This window comes from Phalacrocorax carbo, chromosome 3 (assembly GCF_963921805.1).
Source record: "Phalacrocorax carbo chromosome 3, bPhaCar2.1, whole genome shotgun sequence".
Taxonomy (NCBI): domain Eukaryota; kingdom Metazoa; phylum Chordata; class Aves; order Suliformes; family Phalacrocoracidae; genus Phalacrocorax; species Phalacrocorax carbo.
This window is the reverse complement of record NC_087515.1, coordinates 56,272,841-56,297,864: the sequence shown is the minus strand read 5'-3', so window position 1 is coordinate 56,297,864 and position 25,024 is coordinate 56,272,841. Positions and strand designations below refer to the sequence as shown.

At 36.3% G+C, this 25,024-nt stretch overlaps 1 protein-coding gene across 1 annotated transcript in view; it reads right to left on the bottom strand.

Moving 5' to 3' along the window:
• Window positions 1-25,024, bottom strand: part of ADGB (androglobin) — a 129,693-nt gene that overhangs the window by 24,423 nt on the left and 80,246 nt on the right. Inside the window, exons 22-28 of the mRNA XM_064446993.1 lie at window positions 19,708-19,842; window positions 17,345-17,438; window positions 14,579-14,713; window positions 14,223-14,376; window positions 8,033-8,220; window positions 6,297-6,481; window positions 10-209 (exon numbers count right to left, since the gene is read on the bottom strand). Of these exons, the coding sequence (XP_064303063.1) occupies window positions 10-209; window positions 6,297-6,481; window positions 8,033-8,220; window positions 14,223-14,376; window positions 14,579-14,713; window positions 17,345-17,438; window positions 19,708-19,842 (1,091 nt within the window). The remainder of the gene's footprint in view (window positions 1-9; window positions 210-6,296; window positions 6,482-8,032; window positions 8,221-14,222; window positions 14,377-14,578; window positions 14,714-17,344; window positions 17,439-19,707; window positions 19,843-25,024) is intronic.

Sequence of the window (25,024 nt, the reverse complement as noted above, 5' to 3'; positions counted from 1 at the left end):
ATCTCTTACTTGTTGTGGACTTCCATCATTATTTTGAAAGTTTTCCAAGAGGAAAGATTCATCTTCTGATGCAGGTAGACCTTCTTGTACAAGTCCTGGCTTGAAAGAAGTTTTGGTGTCCTTTAAAGATGAAATATGACCTTTTTTTTTTGATCCTCCAGTTTCTGATTCTTTCTTTGTAATACTTTGAATAATCTGGGTTTTGCTTGCTGCAAGGTAATAAAAAATATCAGCGTTAATTTCCAGAAATTCTGGTTTATTGGTATGAGGTAAACAGATGCCCCCAGAAACTGTAAGTAAGAAGAATTACCATAGTGAATTTTCTCATGCTGTATTATGCTCACAAGGTTCTAATTAAAATTATGCTTATATCAAACACTATCCTGATTTCATTCTGCATGCAAATCACAAATATCTTCAAAGTCAATAATGAGAAATTTGAAAGACTGTATATATAACTGTTGTTACTGTTTATAAAATCTACAATTTTTCCCCCAAACCCCACACTTCTTTCCTAACCTAATTTAATAAATTGCGTGCACCTGTGGAAGGAGGGGAGTGGTGCATTGGCCACAGTTCTGGCAACTCCTCTCCTTACAGAAGTCTCTTATGTCAATCTAACAAAAAGATCATAACTGACTAAAGTTTAAAAAAAGCCAATCTTGGAAAAAGCTATAGAACTGTTTGTGGTCTATCATTTGTAAAGTTATATCATTGTCTCCTAAGGAAGGAATTAATGTGGAAAAAATGTGAAACCAGGAATGTGCTAAAGAAGGGCCGTAAAGAAGTATTAACCAGAAACTGTAAACTTGTGTCCGTTTCTAATGCCACTGATATCTATGATATTATCTTGCCTGAAAATCTACAGAGAAAGGAAAGAGAATTCTAAAAGGAAGTATCTCACAGAAAATTGAATAAGGGCAAGATTAACACCTCTGGAGAAGCAGCTTCACCTGTGTTACACTAACAATAGCTGGACCATCAACTGGGAAAGAGATATCTTTTTGACTTCACTGAGGACAGAAGGCTTTACTCTTCCCAAGGTTTATTGTAGAAGCAAAGGATGATACTATATCATTGCAACACTTCAAAATAAAAATGTACAGTTTCATGTGTGTTGACAAAACATCCAGGGAAGTTCACAGGACTGTTAGACCAGATTCAGCAAATTTTACAGGTGGTGTGCCAGTGTATAAATGCCAAATCGAAGGTCAAGTGTGCCACTAGAAACTTAAAGGGAGGCAGGAAATATTGTTTCTTACAGAAGTCAAATGCCATGGAACACTTGCTATCGCATCCTTCCTCTGCATAAGGCAGTGCTTCCTTTTTCCTAAGAAAATCAGTAGAAGGCAGGACATGAAAACAAGACTTTGCAGAGGTGCTTTCTTCAAGATGTCTCAAACTCCTAACCACAAGCTCCAGGTTGCTCTTCTGCATGACATTCAGAATCTTTAGCACCTGAGCTATCCCTGTTGCTGTCCTCATGGTAAGAAGGCCTGTGAGAGAGACTTAAAGGAGGACAATAGTCGGTTCCTTCTAACCCATTTTTTAGAGTGATGCAACTCTGTGGTTTTGTAAAAGATATGCCTATGCAAGCCTGTATCTGTGGAATAGTTTCTCACTCAGCTAGACCCTTCCAGACATCAGTTAGCTTCACATTCTGTGAAGGTGAGAGGAGACACAACTCATAGTGGTTAGACAAGTCTTTCACCACAGGGAACCAAAATCACGAGGCTTTCACTCAACAGAAGTGCATTTGGATGAAAAAGAAACATTATGCAGAGACAAGAGTCTTGCATGTTCTTTTACATCTGTGTGAAAACCTGTTGCAAAGAAATTTGGATTCCAAATGGAAGAATAACTCTATATACCCAATTTCCCACTTGGGTAACTTGCCTTTAGGGTACCATTTTCAATATTTGCACGAATGTTTCTAGTCAGAAAGGATCTTCAATGCTTGCCTGAGCACTCTTATCAAGGGACAGTGCAAATAATTTACAAAAGTAGTTTTAAAGAAGTGAGGCCAACTAAATGTCCTCCTTCTTGTAGTCAACAGAGAAGTGAGCTTCTCTCCAGGAGGTCTGATTACTGGGACCTGTGCACTGCCCTCTGAAAGAGCCTACCTCTACCTATCAAGGTAGGTGGGTTTCAAAAGAGGTTGTATTCCTTAGGCTATAATTAGCTTTCATGAATGTCTCCCTATCCTCCTCCTCTCTCTCCCCTAAACCTGAAGAGCGTAAGTATTGAAGAATTCTATAATTGTTTGCCCAGAAGATGAGCCTGCCATGAAAATATCTCAGTTCAGAATGGTGGAATCCTTCATAAGACTCATTCTGCCCTTGCTGGAAAGATATCTTGGAAAAGTTCCCAAAAAGTCGTACAGAACGAAAATACTAGTTCTAGCAATGGTCACCAGGTGGTGCTGCGACACCAAAATTATTTTCTTACTGTATACATAAATATTCAATCTTGGTTTTTCCTAACCAAAGCTCTGCCTAGAAGGAACTCCTACCTACCTTGGTTCCTGATTCAAACCAATATCTGAATGAGAGTTTGATACTTTGAGACTGGATTGTATCAGACTGCTACTATGGAAAATAAAAGGATTGAGAGCATTCACTTGTCCATCCGTGCTACTGCACTGCTGTGCTTGTATCAACAAAACAAGTTGTGCTTGCTTGCAACATGTCACTATGAAACGCCTTTATTGGCAAGTGAGTGGTCAAGGTCAAAGTCATCTGCTACATCTCAGCAGAGGTAAATATATTCAAAATCAATTGACTGAATGTAGTTTTTGAGCTATAAAAGACATTTATAAAAGCTGTGACTGGAGATGAATTAACAGATTGTGGGTGGGAAAGGGGGATAATGTTTTATTGATGATACTTGCACAATAATTTCACTTAAGAATACTTCTGTCAATATGGCCATCAATTCTATGAGAGGCAGAACACGCACAATACTGAATAGGTCTCAAATGTAATGATTGTGTCTTGCTTAACTAACAAGTTTGGTGCTGGTGGTATAGCAGTGGTTTCTGGTTATTCCTATTCTGTGAAAACACACTTTTTTGAGAACAACGAGATACTGGCAGTATAAATTTTGTATTGAATGTCTATTGTACAAATCCCCACCTGAAATTGGCATTGGTATTTATGAAGGTTCCTATATTGTTATTGTACAGGCCATAATTTCCTAAAACTTTGACAACAGCAAAGAAACTTGCTTTTACAATGCCATAAATTGCACCTACGACACTCAGCAGGCTGGCTAATATGATACTGTCATATTGGTTATGTTGAACAAATTTCATAATCTTTTCATTTAGTTTGGATGCTCTGAAAGATCTGAAACACATAAAGGCCATCTTTGTGATATACGGGCTGCATATAGATAGGGAAAGAACTTCAGCATTGAAGGCCACTTGGTCTACTACTATAAAAATAATAATAGTAAAAAAAACCAAACCCAAACAGTAACAGCTTCACAGTCATTCCTTCCAAATGACAGCTCTCTGTGCCCTCACACATAATGAAATGGCATCGGAATATTCATTTCAACTTCAAATAATGGTCTAAAATCATAACAGTTTTTTTACCAGTTTGCTATATCTAGAAACTCTTTTAAATTCCCTTTGAAATAAAGTACCTTTCATCACCACTTTTTCCAGTTAGAATTCACTGGCTCCACTGCTGACCAGGAAGATGATATGACAATCTTCCTATTTTCAATCAGGTTAATATAACAGAGATTTCACTGAACAATTCACAATGGATTAAATAATTTTAAATTAGCAGAAATTTTTGTATCACAGCACATAAGAGAATGTGTTTGTGTCTTGATTCCTGAGGCTATTTTAAAAAGTTCTCACCTATGTCCCGTGCTAGTCTGGCAAAGACAAAATGTCCCTCTTAGTTATTCTGTCCCATTCTCTCCCTTCCAGCATCTGTTAGAACCCATTTATCTTCTCTTTTACCTGACTGTTCTTTTTAACTTATTTCAGTCTTCAGACTATGGTCTTTGCCACCAAGCTGGTTTCCTGAAATAAAGTTTCTTCTTCGCTTTACTGATGGTAACTTGGCAATTTATTTCAAGTATTTCTGATGCTTACCCATTAAGGGAAGCTTTCCTGAGCTCTCCTGCTTTCCTGCTTCTATTTCTACCACTCTACTATTAAGTTTTCTAATCCATTCCCACATTCCAAAACCAGAAACCAAAAACAGCTACTGATTATCTTAGCAACTCAGTCACAGAATCATGAGAGTTTCTCCATGACTTCCTTTAAAACCACATCATTGTCAACTGATGAATTACACTTTAAGAACCTGATCGCCATAGTATCTAATTTTACATTTCTGGTAATAACAAGGTGCAGTTGAGATAGAAATCAAAGTGTTTCATAAACATGATTAGATTAGTTATTTTTCCCACACAGCACTGGAAATTTAGATAAAACATTTTTCTAAAGGACCATGTTAGAAAACTACACAGTTCAAAAATAGTGGAGGTGAGCGCATGAAATACGATGCTATTTTGGGCTTCGGCGAAGCAATAATCCAGTATTTGAACAATTTTTTTTTGCCTCAGGTTCTGAATATGCTCAAACAGGTAGAAACTGATTGATTTACAGAAGATTTATTGTTTTAAAGTCTTCATAAAAGGACTGAAGACTCTAATATCTTAAAACATTGATGTATAGTGGTGTCCATGGAGAGTACAGTAGCTGACTGGTTGCCTTATAAAAAGCTGCTTTATTTAAGCAAACTTGTAATGCTTATGAAGAATATACATTTTCAAAATGAAACCCATAGATCTAATGAAAAATTCAAAATAGCATATGATCTTACGAATAAAATGGAAATAGCTTGATTAAGAGTTTCCTTCCCTGGAGACATTCAAAACCCGCCTGGATGCGCCCCTGTGCCCCCTGCTCTGGGTGTCCCTGCTCAAGCAGGGGGGTTGGATAAGATGATCTCAGAGGTCCCTTCCAACCCCTGCCATTCTGTGATTCTGTGAAGAAGTGAAGTATATAGAAAACAGGGAAACAAGGCAAACTAGCACTTTGAATCTACTGTGTGCTCAAGCCTGGCAGCATATAAATAAAGGGGCAGGGAGATAAAGAAAATGAAGCCAAACTCTTTTCAGTGGCTTGTACTCTGGGGCTCGTATGATGGATGAGAAGTCAATAAAATGTGTGCTTCTACTAAAAGGAGTGATCCTCAGGATGGTGCATTTCAACCCTAAGGCTCAGTGTAATCTGTAAATTATCTACCATGTCCTATGATCTGGGCATCAGTTTCTTAACAGCCAAAATTTTTTTAACTTTAAAATAAAAAAAAATAAAGGCAAGATCTTGAAAATAAAACATATTTTAATTCTGAAGGAAAACCATATGCATAAAATTTTCAGAACTGAGAAGCTACTTCAGTTATCCACACAACTCTTTAGTCAGTTACTGTGGTTGGTTGACCTTGGCTGGACACCAGGTGCTCACCAAGCCTCTCTATCACTCTCCTCCTCAGCAGGACAGTGGAGGGAGAAAATAAGATGGGAGAAAGCCTCATGGGTCAAGATAAAGTCAATTTAACAGAGCCAAAGCAAAGGCCATGCACGGAAGCAAAGGAAAACAAAAGATTTATTATCTACTTCCCATCAGTGGGCAAAGTCCAGCTGCTTCCTGGGAAGTGGCTTCAGTACACATAGCGGTTGCTCCAGAAGACAAAGGCTGTAATAATGAATGGCCCCCCACCTTTCCCTTAGCTTCTATTGCTGAGAAGACATCATATGGTATGGAATATCCCTTTGGTCAGTCTCGGTCAGCTGTCCTGGCTGTGCCCTCTCCCAAGATCTTGCCCATCCCCAGCCTACTGGGTGAGGGGGGAGATGTTGGAGAGATGGCCTTGACGCTGTGTGAGCACTGCTCAGCAGTAGCTGAAACGTTGGTGTGTAATCAACACCTTTAAGCTACCAGTACAAAGCACAGCATTATGAGGGCTGCTATGGGGAAAATGAACTCCATCTCAGCCAGACCCAATACAGTTAAAAAACAAGACTAAAAGGCAGAGGAAGAAAATAAGGCTGTTCACCTTATTTCAATCAATCCTTTCAGTCCCTTTTCTCATTGCTGAGGATCAAGGACTCCTGCTCATTGCTGAAAACGTAGCTTATTTCACTTAATCATAAAGCAATTATAGAAATAATGGAAAAATTAGGAAAAAAATATTTTCTGTGATTACCTAAAGTTACTGTATATCCCTCAGTGAATAAAATTATCAAATACAGAATACAATACTTACAGTGAGAACTCAAAAGCGTTTCATTACTCAAGAATTTAAAAGCAGGGATGACTGCATGGCCCTTTCCAGTGACACTCACAATTTCTTCCTCATTATCTAGGACTTCCAGTTTAATGAATACATCTGATTTAGAGGTTTGTACCTGCACTGTAGCAATATGGGATGCTGTGACTTTTACTGAATACCTAAAGAGGAAGAAAAAAATTATAGAAATATAACCAACTATACCAGATCATTCGTTTTCTGCAAGAACGTAAACGTCGTGCTGACCTGGAAGTGAACACTTAAAATTGAGTTTGTATTCAATTGCAGTCAATCTGCGATCAAAATAAGTGCTGCTGCTGCAAAAAAAGGGGTGGTCTTGCCATTTCTTTTTTTCACTGCCTTAACAAATGTCCAGGTAAGCCTTTTCACTACTGCAGTGCTAGTATTTGTTGAAAAACACGGTTAGCCAGACGTGGGAACTGTTTCAATTAAAAAGTAACCAAGCAAAAGGGACAAAGAGAAAGATTTGCTTTCAAAAGGGCAGAGCTATCTCATTTGATAACAGCTGCTACTCTGGTCAACTTAAAAGCCCGTGGAATTAAAAGATTGTAGAATTCGAGTCTTACGATGAAATTTAAATATTTTTGTTGTGACTCATAACTTCATCTATTACTTGCTTTTTGTCCATAAATTCAAGCCATTAGACCGGTCTCAGAAAGAAAGCAAACACCACGACTGCTCCCCTGAATTCAGTACAGTGGGAGTAAAAAATGTACAAGTATTTTAAAACTGAATTTTTTAAAGATTGTTGACAACAAAGGGGAAAGAAGAAAAAGAACTCATCAAGGAAGAGAGAGTTTTCAGAATTTGGCTGCAATTGCTATATTTCCATTACATGTTTTCTCATTTTTATTGAATTTGTTTCCTCTTCTTAAATAGACCTCTATTCCAAGAATAATACATTGATTTGAAATATTGATACAAGTTGTCAGGAATCAAGGCAAAATGTTGTAGAATTAACCTTCAAAATATATACATGTAATCAGCTCTACACATGGGGCCTCTTTTAGTGCAGTGTGTAGTCCTTTGTCTAAAAACTTACGCACGGGAATTTAGTCAGGGTCAGTTTTGAACTCAAACTCAGCTAGAATAAACTGACTTTATTAAATTAAAAAATATTAATAAAAATTAAATCATCATGTTTTTTATTAAATATGTTGTCCTAAAAGAAGCTGCATACTAGAATAAAATGTATATAAATTGCTCTGCCGACACTGCAAGACGGAAATCAGTCTGATATATCAGAAAAAAAATTGTTGTATTTCTGGATTTTATTTAAAACTTCATCTGAATAGCTGAAAGAATATATCAAACTTTATGTCTCCTCCTCACCTGAAAAATTTCAGTTTTAATACATATTTAATCCCCAAAAGTATTATGGAATTTCAGTAATTGATTTATGGGTAAGATTTCAAGACTGAGCCTACAGAAATGCAAAATACCGTTATTAGGATTTTAAAGTTACAGTCTGTGTAATTCATAGCTGTTCTTCATTAAGCAGTGGCAATACTTCAAAAAATAACACTGTCAAAAATGAAATGTTAAATTTGGTATTGTACACTGACAATCCCTAAAATTCAGATATTTGCTTTAATAATTTCCCCTTTTAAGAAAGAGCAAAGAACATACTTTTCTGTGGGGTATGGCCCATATAAAAAGGAGAATTTAATCATTCCCCTCTCAGTATTTACCTGAACATTACATGCCTGTCATTGGGTATGTAATACTCTCTAATTTCTTTAGTAGAAAAGACATTATTTACAGCCTCACGAGAGAGGAATGGGAGTGGACTATGAGAACCGATGAGCCGGAGCCTCCATCTTCCAGCTGCCACAGGAAGGTCACCAGTATGTGCTTCAGCCATAAATGTGTATCCTTTCTGAAAGGAGAAAATGAGTCATTTTTACCTGGAAATAACACTACTCAAAATGCACTCTGTGACTACACACAACACATTTTTTGTCCGTGCTATACTTATTAATATAGTAAGATGTTCTTCATAAGCAAGAATCTTATAGTTCTATTATAGTCTAACTTCTGAAGCATCTCTTATTACAGGAATTTGTATTTGGCAGAAAGTTACATAACAAGTCAAATCCAATCTCATCTAACTTCAAAGTTGGCCTTACTTTTAGGGACAGGTACAGTCAAACTCCTGAGGTCCCTTTCTAACCAAATGATGACTCTAACCAGATGACTCTAAGTTGTTTAATAAAGTCTAATTTAACAAGTATTAATGAGTTCTGTTTTATTTAAGCATATGCGGTACTTTATTCTGAAAAGTCTTCTTATAATATGACTAAAGTTCAGTAAAACGTATTTATTCAGTGTATTTTCTTGCTTTGTATATCATACTACTACACAAATAGCTCCCGGTTAAAACACATCTATACACCTCCGGGTTCTGTAATATTACCATTCCTTTTCTTGTAAAACCAATAGTATCAAACAAAGTTTTCATTTGGTACAAAATAATTTTTCTCTCTTGATATCTTACCAAACTGTATGTGGTGTTGGTGGTGATAGTAGTAGTAGTAGATATAATGAAGAAAGAGTCAAAGACTGCATAAATCAAGAACCTTCGCTCCAAACTCTGAGACAATCACATTAAACCTATACTCTGCTATGGCCTGTATGCCAGGTATAAGAAAGATATGCATTGTAAAGTGTTGATATATTTGAAAACTGTGCAACCATTTTGAGATTATAGATGCTTTTAACTCCAGAGGTGACCGCAGCTGAAGATAAGGAAACTAATACTTTGGCAATTCACCCACAAGACATTTAGCAAAAGCTAGCTGTCAGCACACATATGAAAGCAAAATTAGATAAAGATAAAATATATACATGAAAATAACTGCATTCACTGATAAACCAGAGATTTTAAAATGTCCCTTCATGCTGCAGGCAGTGTGAAATTATAGCTGAATGCAATTTGCTGCATGGAAATTCAGAGATCAGATTAATTCCATCTTCAAATCTGAGGTTAGATTAATATTGGCCCTACTTTTAATAATGCCATTGCAAGTATAGCATTAAATGTCAGGTTATTAATCTTATTTTTACGAAGATGTTGTTTGAAGATAAATATTTCTAGTGTTAGAAAAATAAAATTAAAATTAATTAATAATGCAACACAATTAATAAGTCTGATGCAGATTTATCTGCTCTTTATGAATCCTGAGAAGAGGAATATGGGAAGCCAGAATATAATTTAAAAGGTTTCAAAATCTGGTTTTATTTTGTATTTGAAAAAAGAAGGCAATATGAATGTGATTACTTGAAAGGCAGGGGCAGGAAAAAGGCACAATGGGTGCAATGGCCAACTGTAATGTTAAGTCCCTTCTTCCAGTTCTCCAAACTAGCCCTAGCAACTTGCTATTTCAAACATTAAAATTACATGTTCTACCCAAGAAATAGTCCCGATGAAAATTCTTTGAAATGTTTTCTCTCTTGGCAGTCTTCTGCTAAATTTCAGTTAAAAGAAATCAGTATTTACCAGTTAAAAAGCTTTGTTAAAAAATTCTTATAATAAATAGGGTTGTGAGTTCAGGACTATCCAATAATGCAGGGTTACGGCTTCAGGATTACTGAATATTTAGAATGAAAGTAAAATAAATTATTCATGATTCCAATTTATGCAATTGTAACTGTAAGGCACTTCACACCCTTTAATCACTACAAGGTAACAGCAAACATTCAGACCTTTGATTCAGGAGAACTCACTTATTTAAATACCTACCTAAGCATATAGTTAAAGTCTCCCCTATTCCTAACAAGTACACTTGGAAACTGAGAAGGATTTAGCCAGATATTCAAGTGCCTTCTGACAGCATGGTGCGCCTGAGGAAAACACTGTTGTAGACCTATTTATAAAGACAAGGTTCTACAATCTTTATGTTCACTATAAATATGCAGAAAGCTTGGACTTATGATTAAAAAAATGTTTGGTCACTGTCTGAATACTATATGCAATGGGAAAGCACAATAACTGAATTTTGCAGCTGGTAGGAAGACAGAGTAATCATCAGCCAATACTGAGAAATAAGCAAATAGATCTAGGCAACCCTATCGGATTTATGTCTCTTTTTTAAAAACCTTTGAGAGGTTTCATCACCTACGGAGATATCTTGTTACAATTTGCTATCTCTAGAATCAGAAAGGGTTGTTTTCTAATATACCACCTAAGCTAACTTTCTGGTAAAGTAAGATGATTTCCTTATGTCCTTCTGTGACTAGTCAAGACAAATAACTGATCAGTGTCTTTGCTCAAATAGACTTCTATTTTCTAGACTAAATACAATGTTAGTGACACTGCCTTAACCTCTTATTTCATTGGTCAGCTGAAGCTTGAGGAATGCTTATCTCTATCATTTTCTACAATCGGATCAAAAGACTTGTGAACAATGAAAAGAGTAGAATTTAAAAAGTAAGCAAACACACAAAAAACCCAACTGTATCCAGCAATAGAAAAAATTGCCATGGAAAAATAAAATTTAGTGCAAAAAAAAATCCAAATAATGCAAAGCAAGTAGCTAATTTCTATCTAGATTGTAATATCTACAGAAAGATGACAGACATTACTGCTAGCACATGCATTTTATCCGTATTGTCAATCACTCTCAAATGAACTTTAATGTGTTCCAGGAGTGTTTCTGCAGAAGAATAGTAACATCTGTTGACAGGATTTCTTTTTAGCTCTATTGTAAATTGCTGATACATTATTTTGAAGCAGAACAACTACCTGGAAGGTTTATTTAAAAAAAAAGAAAAAAGACTTTTTTCTGTTATAATAGTGACATTTAGGAATTCTGGCATACTGTATAATTTCTTGCTTGATGTATTACATCATTGACTATTTTTTACAAAATACTGTTAAAAAGAAAGGTAACAGTCAGATTAAAATAATACCGCTGTATTCTGTGTTTCGTAATAATTGCATAACATCTTGTCAAAACATCAGTAGAACTTTCAATAGCTTTTCCATGTCCACTGAAACATTAAAGAACCATTTACAAAGAAACAAGCTAAATCCTACACTATAACGTTATATTCTTACTGAGAAACTCAGTAGCAGTGATTAAGAAACGTAATAAGAACAAGTTGAAAAATACAGCATAACTGCACAATACTCTTAAATCAAAACCACTCATTACTGATGTTATCCACATTTAATATTATAAAATGTAAGTCATGAGTTTAGAGAATAATAACAAAAATGTCTGCTTTAAGTGGGGACTCCAATAAGGAATGACAGGAATTAAATAAAAAGCACCATTTTCATTAGTTAATGACAGAATCACTGAGGCTTTCATATTGTACCCATGAAAACAAAATAAATTATGGAACACACCAGGTGGAGTAGTGCACAGCAAAACAAGTATTTCCAGCATTAAACCCACTGTACTGCACAAAGTATTGGAAAGATTTTATCTGAAATATTGTGTACAATTTTGGACATCTTTCCTCAAGAATGATAGGTTAAATGGGAGGAGGTCTGAGAAAGAATTAGTAAAATCAGGGAAACTGAAAACCTGGCTTACAAGACAGAACTAGACAGTTGTATCCTGCTAAGCAGGACAAATGCTGAGATGAGATCTGAAATAAATCTGAAGTTGTAATTGTTCTTTCAACAGCCCATCACTTTCTTGAAAAGCAGTAGAGTAGTGTTTACCACTGAGATTTCTTTTGCATCCTGTCACTTGCCACTGTCAGATTCCAACTAAATTTTCCTGCTTGGTGCAATCCACACCTGATCTCTGAGGATCCCACATTAGTTTTGAGAGCTTGAAGAGCTTGTCTGCAACCCTTCTTTTTTGAAGCATATTCCTCTAGCAGTCGCAGTCTTTATATGTCACATTCAGCTAATATTCACTATAAACACCAGATAAGGCAAGTTCATTTAAGTGAAAAAAAAAGTGTGATGAAATTGGAAGTAAAGTTACAGAAGACAAGAAAACTACTCCTAGTGTCAGACTGTAACTGACATCAATTCCTTTTTGTTGACAGATGAGACTGAGAAGGCTAAAATGTAAACCTCTCTTCATTAAAAAGTCAGCTGTGAACATGTGGCTAGAATAGTTAATAACAGGGGGTAATTAAAATAAAGAATAAGAAAAAAACAAACAAACAAACAAACAAACAAACAAACAAATAAAGAAAGAAAGAAAGAAAGAAAGAAAGAGGTAAGAGGCAGGCCAGAATAGGAAAAGTAGTAGTAAATAATTATACAGATAAATTAAGGTTTTGGATTAGTTCGGTCTGATGAACTTCTGAACTGTCTAAAGGTTAAATAACAGGTTAAAACAATCACAAAACTTTAAATTATGTTTGATTACTGATGGAGGACAAGTAAGGTACAGGAAAACTACAGAACTTCAGTGTTGTAATTTTTTTAGATGGACAAAGGTGTCTAGAAAATTATCAGTCAGCAGAACTCCCATGGTTGAAAACTTCTCAAAATAACTAATAAAATTAACTTCTTGCAACTCCCTCAACATAGCAAAGACTGCAAAACCCAAGTCCTATCGAACCAATCAAGCTTCCTTCTACAGGAAAGCGCACTACGGGAATGAAGGAGACACCTGACACTGTATCTCCTATGGGTGTGAAGGAGACACCTGACACTGTCTCTTCAATCATTCTTCTACGCCTAAGGAAATACTGTCATAATGAAGAAACTAGGGTGGCTGTTGGACAATCACAGCGAGAAAGCACACATGCATGGCTCCTTTTAGAAGAGCAGGATGCAATCAGTGAGATTTCAAAGATCTAACCTGAACCTGATTCCATTCAGTGTTTTTATTAGTAATGTGGATGGTGGAATGGAGAACATATATGTTTAATTAGCTGATACCACAAACTAAGAAGCATTGCAACTTTAGAGGAAGAGAAAATAAGAATGCAAGATTATTTTAAACTAGGGAAATGGCCTGAAAAAAACCAGCATTAAAATCAGTAGTGAAATACACTATATTTAGTATGAGAATAATAAACTGCAGGACTCAGTTCTTCAGGAAAGCACCTAGGGTTATGGAAGTACCTGAGTTAAAAATGCTGTTGCAAAACAGGGCAAGCGTCACAGTTAGATACATAAGCAGAGGTAAAGCCCAAAAGACGTGTAAACTAATCATTCCTTACTCATCATTTGTATGGTCACAAATTAATCCTCGGTGCAAAGTTTACTGTGCTCAGTGTTGTGCATGACAAACAAGAAGAAAACAACAGCAATTGGAAAGAGTCCAGAGGACAGAGTAATCAGGAGTGTAGAACATGAAACTCGCAAGGAAAGACTGAGCAAACTGCCTTCTTTAGCCTAAAGGTAAAAAGGAAGGAGGAGGGGAAACTGTGATAATTATTTAACAATATAGTTATTTTTTTAGAAGCAATTTACACTAATGCTTCTGAGGTAACTTACAGGCTTTGAGGGGGACCGTATCTAAAGCTGTATTTGGCATCAATGCTGCAACTACCATTACAACATGAAGATGCATGTTAATTTAATTATTGTAAGCAGGGCTTACAAAAGGCTATTCAAACCTCATTCTTAGTTTGATCCCTGACTCTTGAAGGTTGTTCTGTCAGATAGAAAGCATCAGCAGCAACCAACCGTATTGCCACTGAGTAGCACAGCACAGGGAAACTGGATGATATTCCTCCATTTAGTGATAGCAAAAAATATCAAAGAAAATTGAGGGTATTCCTCCACTGCAAAAGGTTTAGCATAGAATCACATCAGTGATAGTCTGTGTTCAGACTTGCTAAGAAATAAGGGCACACTTCTAGGTAGAACATTATGACATAGCTGAAAATACCTACAGGATTTTGGCAATTGTTATTATTTTAAAAATAATATTTTTCACAACAGCTCTTTGCATTTACCTTATTTTTGGGATAAATACGAGGTGCCACTTTGAAAAAGACATGTGGCATTTCCTCCAGTGTGTCATTATCAACAACATGAAGTCTACAGGAAGGGATAGTGGTATACACCTTTGGCACTATAAGCATGTCTTCTGGAACAAGAAATATTTCTCTAAAAAAAAAATTAAATCAAAATTATATTAAAATTATTTTCACAAATAATATGATTTGTGTAACATGAAGGAAAATTATACATTAGAATTTAAGGGAAGTAGACTTATGTAAAATTACATTTTTAAAGCAGTTTAGTGAAAAACAACAGTGCATCAATACTACCTCCCCATAGGAGTTATATAGGGCTGTATGAAACTCACCTAAAAACCACGAACCACACGTTTGGTGGCTGATCGGCATACACTACAGCATAGTCAGCGAAAGAGATCTTACATGATTCATCTTCATAACAAGGAAACTTTTCCATTGATTTACAGTTGCTTTTAAACATTTCTCTGGAAAGCAGAAAACAGAAATCTAATCAGGAGGGCACATGTATCTTGACTTTAACTTATGCTAATCATGACGCACACTGCTTCCTGCATAAATGTAAAACAATGATATAAAATGTGTTATTAATGTTTCTTTAGTAGCTGCTCACTCCCCCAAAAAGTAAATCAGATAGGGCTCAGCCCATTTAGAGCTAATGGCCCATAATGGCCAATACTTACATACAAATATTTCTATCAGTATGTCTATCCATGAGTACAACTGCTTCTAATAGCCCTAAATGTTATGGCTTCTACAAAAAAAAATTATTTAAAAATAAATATCAGTTAGCATAACTTTAATTTCTTTATATTAAGCTGTCATCTTAAAGCTGTGGCATAATTCGGAGATTAAACCCCCTTTTATTTCCTTTTAAAACTTTTTTGAACAAGAATGGAATAAAAGCAAAACCAAATAAATTTGAAATGAAAGACATTCCTTTCACACAGGAAGGAACCTAAGACCATAAATTCAGAAGTTATTTGTAAGGCAAATAAGCTCACAGGTGTTATGAAGTTCTCAGAAATTAGAGCTAACTGGCATTAAGTCACTGGCACCTAACTGCCACTATGAATTTTTATTTATCATATGCAAAATGAATGTTTCTCTGGACAAAGCAATGTGAAGACCAGCACACAAAATTCACTGTTATGTGAACAGGTTGTTGGGTGAAGGGCAGAAGAAAGGTAACTGGTCTCGCTCCATCCTTCAGCTCCTTCCAGTGATTTTCTCTGGAAATTTTGAGTGAAAACATGTCTTTATAGAGGTGAAGGAAAGGATATCCTTCTTCCTGCCACTCCTGTCTTGCATTATTCTTTAACTACCTCCTTTCTGCAGTAAGTAAACAATATATATTTTTTGCTATCTTTTAAATGCTCTAATTCAAAGTTTGGTTTATATGGTTTACATAAAGGGAATAATCTAAAGAAACCTCACAATATCCATTTTCGGTGATAGCTGTCTACTTTTCTGTGTCAAATATGAATGTATTCAAGTTGTTCAGCTGCAAAAATTTTATCCAAGAAATTTGGACAGTGCTACTCTGATGTTCTGTTATTCCTATAGAGTAATCAGAATTACAGAAACAATCTCCACATTCATGTTTTTAGCAATGATAATAGCTGACCTTAACATTTAATTTAGGTGAGTCCCAGAGTGGATCCAAATATTGCCAGAAGTAATTTAAAGCAGAACAGTTTGAAATCTTAGTCCATGAAGCTTTGAAAAGGTTCCTTCCACCACTGATAAACAGCACGCACACAGACAGAAAGTGCTTCTCAGAAATCTCAAATTTTTAATTCATTGAAAATGATAGTAGGGACAGACACAGATGGGCATACATGGGATGTATGATGAGAAACGGGTGGCAACCCTTACAAAAACTGAGATGTTTTAGGGCATTTTAAACTGGTGTTTGTGTTCTAAGATGGTACGGCTTCTGGCCTCCAGTAAATCTGGGGATAGAGAAGGGGAAAACTTTGATCCTAATACCAAACTTCCAAAATTTCTGCTTGTAACTTTATTGGTCAAGGTGCTAGCTTGTTATATTAAATGCAAGTCTGTCAGCTTTTAAAAAAAATTAAAGAAAATCACATTTGCATGATTTTAACCCTCAAATGTATCCCCTGAGACAATCCTAAAAATCAGTCCCATAAGTTTTAAAAGTCTGAAGGTAGACTAAAAACTGCATCTGATCTTTGCTGATTTAGAAGTGCTGCAAATATGAAACTGAGGTCTAATATTTGAAATAAGGCTGTGGTTGCACAGTCCTGATTCCATCAACATACGAAGCTTTTACCGAGTTAGAAACACTAAACAGTTAAATAAAACTATACCCCATAGGAGCGTTCCTCAAATTGCTGGTTATAAGGATTGACAGTTTATACCCCAGCCAGTAATTATTGCCAGTTCTTACTCCTTACGCCCGGCAGAACAGATCTACAGCTAGATCAGTTGTGTGAAAACTTGCAGAGAGATTTTTGAAGGACTTAATGAAAATATGCTATCCTCAAAGAGTGTCGCGCTTGCCGACGACTGAAGGAACAGTTGAAATTAGAGTAGCTATCTTTGCAAAAGCTGTAATTAAATACCTGAGAAAGCATCTACCTAGAAATACCTACTTTCCTTCAATCAAGTGCTACAAACAAATCCTCTGATGATATAAACTGTGGTACAATTAAATGGTATAGCTACCTCCTTCCTAATGTCAGCCAGGATTCCTTAACAGATAGCATGAATCAAAATGCTTCTTTAAATCAACTGGTTAGCTGTTTAACTAAGGAATCGGTATCAGATTTATACTTATGAAACAGCCTACAGGCAAATTATGTACAGGACAGAGGTAATATTCTAGCTCAAGCTGCAGGAAAAACCCTGTAACACATATACGTAAAAATTAGATTTGCTATAGTTTTACTCATGGAGGGTACACAGAATAAAGCATAGCATATCTTCGCTAAAAACATCTCATCCCTTCCCACAGTTTTGTAATTTTAAAACTAGTAATGCTCTTACTGTATTTATTATGTGAACTAGCAATTTACGGCAATTCTATGGTACTGTCTGCAATACAATAATTTAATTTATTACATGATTACCTTAACAGCATTACAGCACACTGTTCAAAATTTAACTCAATTGCAGTCCACAATTTTTGCAAGGTTTCTTTGACATTAGTGTTTTCTTTTGTACCTGAAAATGATAAAATAAGTTAGAAATTATAACATCTTTCATATTGTTCTAAATATACACCTGCCAAATACTTGTGAAAAATGCCACTCACACAAGTAAATTGTCTATGAATCACTAGTTTTTATTTGGAATTTTACAGAAGTCACGCTGAGCTGAAAACTAATTTCTTCTTTGACAGAAGAAATTCTCTTCATCATCACCTTTGTACTTATCAGCACTCTTCCAACTGCAAAAATGATGTCATCAATATTTTCTCTGATTTACAGTTTTTTTATTGTAACATGTTGTAGTGATATGAGGTGATCTCTGCCCTCGAGAATACACTCTTTAGCTCCTCGCAGCTTTTATCTGCAGACACCATGAAGGGGTAGGTATATGCCTAGGCAACCTGTGTAGCTAAAAAGAAAAGAATCGGGCAGCTCCAGCGGGTAATTAATCTCACCCTCGTTTGATACCTCTCAGATGACAGGATGTGTTGTCATCTCAAGGTGTCTACTTCTATCCACAGAAAACAGATGAAGAAGAGGCAACTAGTTTAGACCTGTTGTTTAACTTTTCAAGATTAAAGTTAGGTGAAATCCTTCTTTATTGCATAAACAATTAGTGAGAGAAATGGAGGGGGAAACCTAAAAAAAAAAAAGAGGGGGGAGTAATAACACTTTACTGTAATGACAAGTAAGAGAAAAAATTATAGATAATGGGGGAAAGGAGGAGAAGAATAGTATGACTAAAAAAAAACCACAGTAAAGCACTGTAAAAATAATATCAGAATTAAGGGTAACAGAGTATTGGTAAATCAGAAGTTTATAAAGATATTAGAGGCAACAGAAGAAATGAGTTGGGATACTCACATAGCACTCAAATGACAAAAATCTAAAATCTAAGCTTCAAAAGAACAACTTCTGGGCTCTAGGATTTGTAGGAATTAATAAGACTAGTGAAAGCTTACGGAAATTCCTAATTTACATGGCACTTCATAAACAAAAATAGAAGGGTACTAGACAACTTAGTAAGAAAGCTTAAGCAAGACTGGACTACAGGTGATAGTTTTGGAGAGCGGCAGCACCCAATTTACTGATGAGGAGATGAAGGTACAAAAGATAGCTTGAAGAGATCATCTGGTGCAGGAAAATATGTAGTCAAAAGAACCCTAGCAACACTAGTAATTCAAGACGGTGCTTCCAGCAGAATGGGGGTGACTTACTAAAAAGGAAATGTATATCTCACAACAGAGCAGTTTTCTTTACCACGATCCTCAGGCATTCATATACTGAGGCTACAAGGAATCATTGTGATCTAACTTTCTGTGTAACAGTCCTGTTAACATATTAATTGCTATTTCATCCTTTGTAAATTACTAATCCTTTTTGAATTTGATGAGTATCTGTTTGATTTTAGTCTTCATTAGTACAACAGAAATCTTGGCTTATTCCAATAAATAACTTACCCTTTTAAAAATAAATGCCACTTTTTCTAGTTTGAATACGTCTGCATTCAACTCACAATCTCTGAATCTCAGACTAAAGACCTTCTTGTTAACCCTTTGGGTCTCAGACGAAAGATCTTGTTGCTATCAAATTCCTTTTCTCATATGGGTACTTACTGATTATCGTGAAATCATTCTTAATCTTGTCTTTCTTAAATCACAAACTAACAGCCTGCAAGCATGGGCCCATCTTTAGTCCTGATCCTTATAATTCTACCCAGAATTTCTCAGTTGTTACCTACTTCTTGGACTGCAGACACCACACTAGGACACAATATTCCAGCTGAGATAATAGAATTGCTGAGTAAGAAATGTAACACAAGTCTCCAACTGCTATGTAAGATTCCTCTATTCATATACATAAGAACAAATTGTAGTATCAGCACATTATCTTTTGAGCACAGAATCGGCCTTTGATGACGTGTTCTACTGATTATCCATTACGATGCTTAGGTTCTCATATGGATTTCCCTTACCTTGCAGAAAAAAACCCTCATGTAGCCCAGCTCTGAGCTAAATCTACATTAATGTACATTTTGGTTTAATATCTATGAAAATCTAGGGGGGTGTCCTTCCTCTACTTTTTAGTACCGTATGTGCTAATTGAGTGGTTAGGTTGAGCACTATTCTTAGTTTTGTAAGAGATCAGAAATTCAACTATAAGGTTCTATTGCATTTCAGTTCATTTAAGTAGATATTAATTTGTAACAAAGTCTTTACAGTAAATATTTGAATAAGGTGAAGTATGAGACATTTTTTAAAAGACATTTTTAAAGGACACACCTGGTTTTCTGCTGTTCAGTACTTTACGAACATAAGTGCCTCTCCAGATGGCTTGAATTTTAAGAGCTGCTGCTTCTTCTTCAGAAGTGGGAGTTCGGTTCTGCCAACTACTAAGGGAATTCTTCTCACAACTCTCTGAAAGAAGGGGAGGAGAATGAGCAACACCAATAAAACTGGAAGTCCTGTAGCTGCTTGCGATGAAGTTAAAAAGAAAAAAACCAAACAAACACAAAATGACGAGAGCACTATATTCCAGAAACAGAGTGGCTTCTGCATAAAACTTCCATTTATGACAAAAATATCACTCTTAAAATTTTGCTCTTATCATGATAACATTAGACAAAATATACTGTGTGACTACACAAAGTCAGAATGCAACTACTATGCTAATTCCAATTACCAAATAATTGAGTTCTTAATTCTCTTTATGGGCAGCTATTGCAGTGCATTTTTAAAAATCAAGTCTCCTAATGTAATTTCAAAATATCCCTGCAAACATGAATCAACCAGATTTCATACATTAAAGCCTGACTTTGAATACACTTAAAAGAGCTTCACAAGATTTGAAGTGCTTCTGTCTCTCAGTCCAATTATTTTATTAAGTAATAATTTAAACACTAATGTTGTTCAAAACATTGTATTCAACCTTCGCTGAGGAGCCGTGGAATAAAGATAAGACCTATGATAAAGCAAGAGTTCATTTACCTGACTGTGACTTTTGGTTACCAAGGAGTTTTGGATTGGAACAGAAATTAGTAGGTTCTGACAGGTTAGTAATGAGCTCTTTGAAGGCACCCTTGCCTAGAATTAGCATTGTGGGAGCCATCAGCACCAGCGTTTAGGGGCAGGGTGTGGAGAGCAGCACTACAAGGAGGCAGAGCCAGGGGGCCAGTTTGGAACTGCACAGGTACAGAACAAGAGCAGTGAGACAGCACAAGCGGAAGGAAACAGTGCTCCAAAAGGAAGTACCAACAAACCAACAGGAGAATCACAGAATCGCAAGAAGAAACAACAGAAATCTGCTTGAAAAATGTAAACAACATTGCAGGCAAACAAACTAGCTTAAGAAAAGATACTCTGTCATCAGCCAGGAGATCACACATTTCAGTCTAATCCCTTTTATTGAATATTGTTAAATGTGGCTGTGTTCCCAACCATCATTCGCCATTATTGTCTCATTTCCAAACCCCAGCAAGCCTCTTTAATACTTTGTGACTCTGAAAGGTTACACAAGCCCACTTCAGCAGACAACAGATTGGAACTCAACAATAGGAATGGCACAACCACTTTTATAAAACGAAGCATATAATCACAGAATAATATAGGCTAGAGGGGACCACTGAAGGTCATCTGTTCCAATCCCACATCCAAATCAGGATCAACTTAGAGCAGGTCGCTCATGGTCTTGAGTAAATGTCCAGTCCATTTTTTAATAACTCCAGGGATGGAGACTCAACAACCTCACTGGGAAATCTCTTCCAATTCTTTTACTAGCCTCATGGTGAAAAGTATTTTCCTAATATCCAACTGGAATTTAACATGCTCTAAGATGCATCCTGCCACTGTGCATCCCTGAAAAGGGTCTAGCTCTTATCTTCTCCCATTTATTCACCAAAGTAACATATATTTCAAAAGGAATTTGTCCCGTCTACAAGCTTGTCTATTTTATAATTAAATAACCCAGTGGCAAAATGTCTTTTGACCCCACTAATCATTGTTTTCAAGAAAAGGAAGCAGAATTCTATTTTCAGCAGGTGTTTTAGCTCAGAAGAACGGCCTCTGCTGCATAGCCTACATTCCCCATATAAGGCAAAATAATATATTATAAAGTAAAAGTTGTATACTTTTTACATGAACACACAGTTACACAGACTGACCTAACAAGTAAGGAGACCCTAACACTGAACCTGAATCAATAATATATAAACTACATCACTACATGTGTGACTACATCTAATGTTACTCCTGGGTCATCTAAGCATCTCTTGTTCTTATTGCTTCTTAATCAGTAATCAAGTAATGGACATCTTCCCCGAGAAAGCGCCCAACTGGTGCAAGACAGTGCCACCTGCACTTGGTTTCAGACAGGTAAGAAAGCAGTTTAGTAGTGTCAGGTTGTATGTCACTGCCAATAAGTATATGAGTCATAGAAGAACCTTGTAATAGGTGCAGAAAAATGAACACTGTATAAAGAGAATACATAGTGGCATGGTGAGTCAGATTAGCTTTCTGAATGAAAAATTATTTTTGGTTTTGTTTTTTTTTTCCCTTGGCTTAGCTTCCTGTGAAATCAGCAAGCTGATCTGATTCCCTAGCACCTGCACAACTAACTGCTCGCAGTGGAGTACTTCTGGGATGGGAAGTGGAGAAGGACAGGATTTTATTAATAGCATTTAGTGAAGCTGCACCTTAAAGGTCTGAGAAGATCAGAATGTGATCTGCATTTAATCAATGGCTTATATTGTATTTCAGTATTTGTATTGCCAGCAACAACATTCCTAATATCCAGAGAACTATGAATCGCCTATAAGCACACTCTTAAGCGCCATAAGTGACTAAAATTGACTTAGATACCATGATTCTAATTTTTTCTTATTATTGGGCTATGTTTCTGCCAACTTAGCAGGCAAATCAGCCCACCACAAGCTTTTGTAAGTGCTGGAGCTGCAGGAAAGTGTGGGGATAGTACTGCAACAGCCTGCAGTTACACTGGTTTAAGCTGCTGTGGAACCTGAGCTTCAGCTTCACTTGGGAGGGAGATTAAGTATTTATAGCTGTGGTCAGCAATTACAGCCAAGTCTTACTCTTCTACTACAGAGGATTTTATTCAAAGGCAGAGGAACTGAAAGGGCTTGCATCTTCCAAAAGCTGAAAATCATAGTGCCACAAGCACTTATAACATCATTTATGTTTTCGTATACTGCTATTGATTACAGAACTGTTCACCTGTAGCAGTTCAGATCTAGCCCAACAAACATTTCCCATCCACGAGGCCTTTATATGAGACCAGGCTGATGAGTTCAAATTCCAGCTCACCTGCCACTGAACGAAGACCACATTATTCCCATTACTCCCTCAGAACAGAGCTGTGAAATGGTGATAGGGGAATACACAAAGAGTGTTGGCTTGGTGTTGCCTTATGAACAAACTGAACAGTTTATCCTCTGGGGATGTCAGGTGGACTCCATAACTAGAAATAAATATCTATGTCACTAGAAATAATACATTTCATTTGTGAGGCTAAAGAATATACGGATATACAGTCACTTAGTTAAATGTTAGATTGTTTCTGAATATACAAGTATTATAATTCGATGCAGTGTCACAAACAGAAATTAATTCTATTCACGGAAACTATCAAAAGTTACCCTAGATCAGGCTGAAAACTGGAAATGCTGAATGTTTTGTGAAATTATATATTCCTAAATTTAATTTCTTTTTTGTTATAACTGTTTTAATAAAATGTTGTAAGAACAAAAATATTTTTCTTTGTAACATACAAGTCAAGATTAAATACTCTGATCTTTAAATTTTTTTGACTTAACGCTTCTTAATATTTTGTCTTATAAACAGAAGTATGTTACTGCAAAATGCTTTAAATTGACCAATATTAACTAGTGGATGCTTCAAATTTGACAACTGAAAATCAAATCATCAAAAATTTGTGACATGCTTTACTTGTTAATCAGAAGATACCCAGTTAATAATAAAACCGAAGTTCTCAAAGCAGCCTAGCAAGACTTTGTTCACCATAAAATCAGCTGTGCTTTTCTCATAACAGTGTGGATGCAATGTAACATAATGCTGTTTTTGTAAAAAGGTCTATTTTGCATGTACTGGAGAAGCACTTTACATATTCAACCAAATAATGGCAACCTTTCCCTCACCCCTTACTGGAACTCAAGTTCAAATCCAAAGTGCAAGAAGAAACAAATGCCCAGAATAATCTCTCCAGCCACACAGCACAACTGTATGATCACTGCTTTTAACCTGTGTTTCTGGAGGAAAGAGAAGCTTGTTCTGGAATGGAACAGGAACTTCTCAAGTATGGTTTATGCAGATAAGAGAATAAGAGAACCTTAGAGCTAACAGCTTGACTTCTAGATAAGATAAAATTTCAGACCAGGAGGTTTTAACAGAACTGCACACAAAAGGCATTCTACTTTCAACTTCAAAGTTAGAATTTATCTATGAGAAAGAAATGTACCCTTTAAATTGTGCCTAAATGACTGTCAAGTGTTTTGAGACTCAGCTTGGAAATCAGTGCCACAGACCTCCAGTGAGTTAATGAGTTGGCTTGCTATTGGGCCTAATGAAACCAGGACGAGGTAAAGAGAAGAAATGTGCAACAGAGAACAGGCAAGCAGTATTGAGCTGTCAAGACCATCTCCTGTGTCTCCTGATACGCTTCCTTTCCTTCTCATACCTCTGTAAATTCAGCACCTCACAACTGCCCAAAGTTCTGCAGGGTCTCTTTACTCTTTTCCCAGAAGACCATAGAAGATCCATGCCATGAAGAAGCACTCAGCTTCAGAAACTTCCATCTCTCTGTCATGTGTTCACATGGCATGGTGTTCCACTTGTTTCTTATGGCACCTCTGCTAGTTGCTCCATGGGGATGGACGGTATTTGGCAGACAAAACAGATGTCACTAGATCATTTTCAGGACGACTTCTCAGAAACCTTACCAGGCACATCTGCTAACTGCAGTATATCATAATATCCTTGCCCTCAGCAAATACTGAGATTAATTCAGCACACAGTGCAAAATGAATATGCTAATATAAAATGGAGCTGGCATATAAAAAAAAAGCTCAGATTTGACCTGATCTGCTCTCAGACTACTGACTGATCTACTCTTAGACTGTTGGTGTAAACTCTTGACTGTTAGGTTCCAAAGGGTTGTAACTCAAATCTTGACAAGATCCAAGCAACTAACATGACAATGCAGCACTGCCCATGTGGGCCAGGCAAATCAGGTTATGCCAGCCCTTCTAGGCCTTCCTACAATGCACTTCTCACCTGGTTTTTTCCTGCTATTTACCTATTTTTTCCTGACACGTCACTTGATTTATGCTTTGTTGAATGCAGCTGCCCCCATTTCTTTAGAGTTCTGGGATGGAACCTGAATAAAAGTATGCATTTATTTCAATGCAACCTCTATGAGGCAGGGAAAAATGTATACCCAAGGTCAAGAAAGCCAAAGGGAAACAATTCACTTTCCAGTCTGTTAGGAATATTTTGTAATTTAAGTCTGGAAAGCAACTAAATCAAAAAGATGTATTGGACACTGGAGGAAATCAAACTGAAGCAGAAT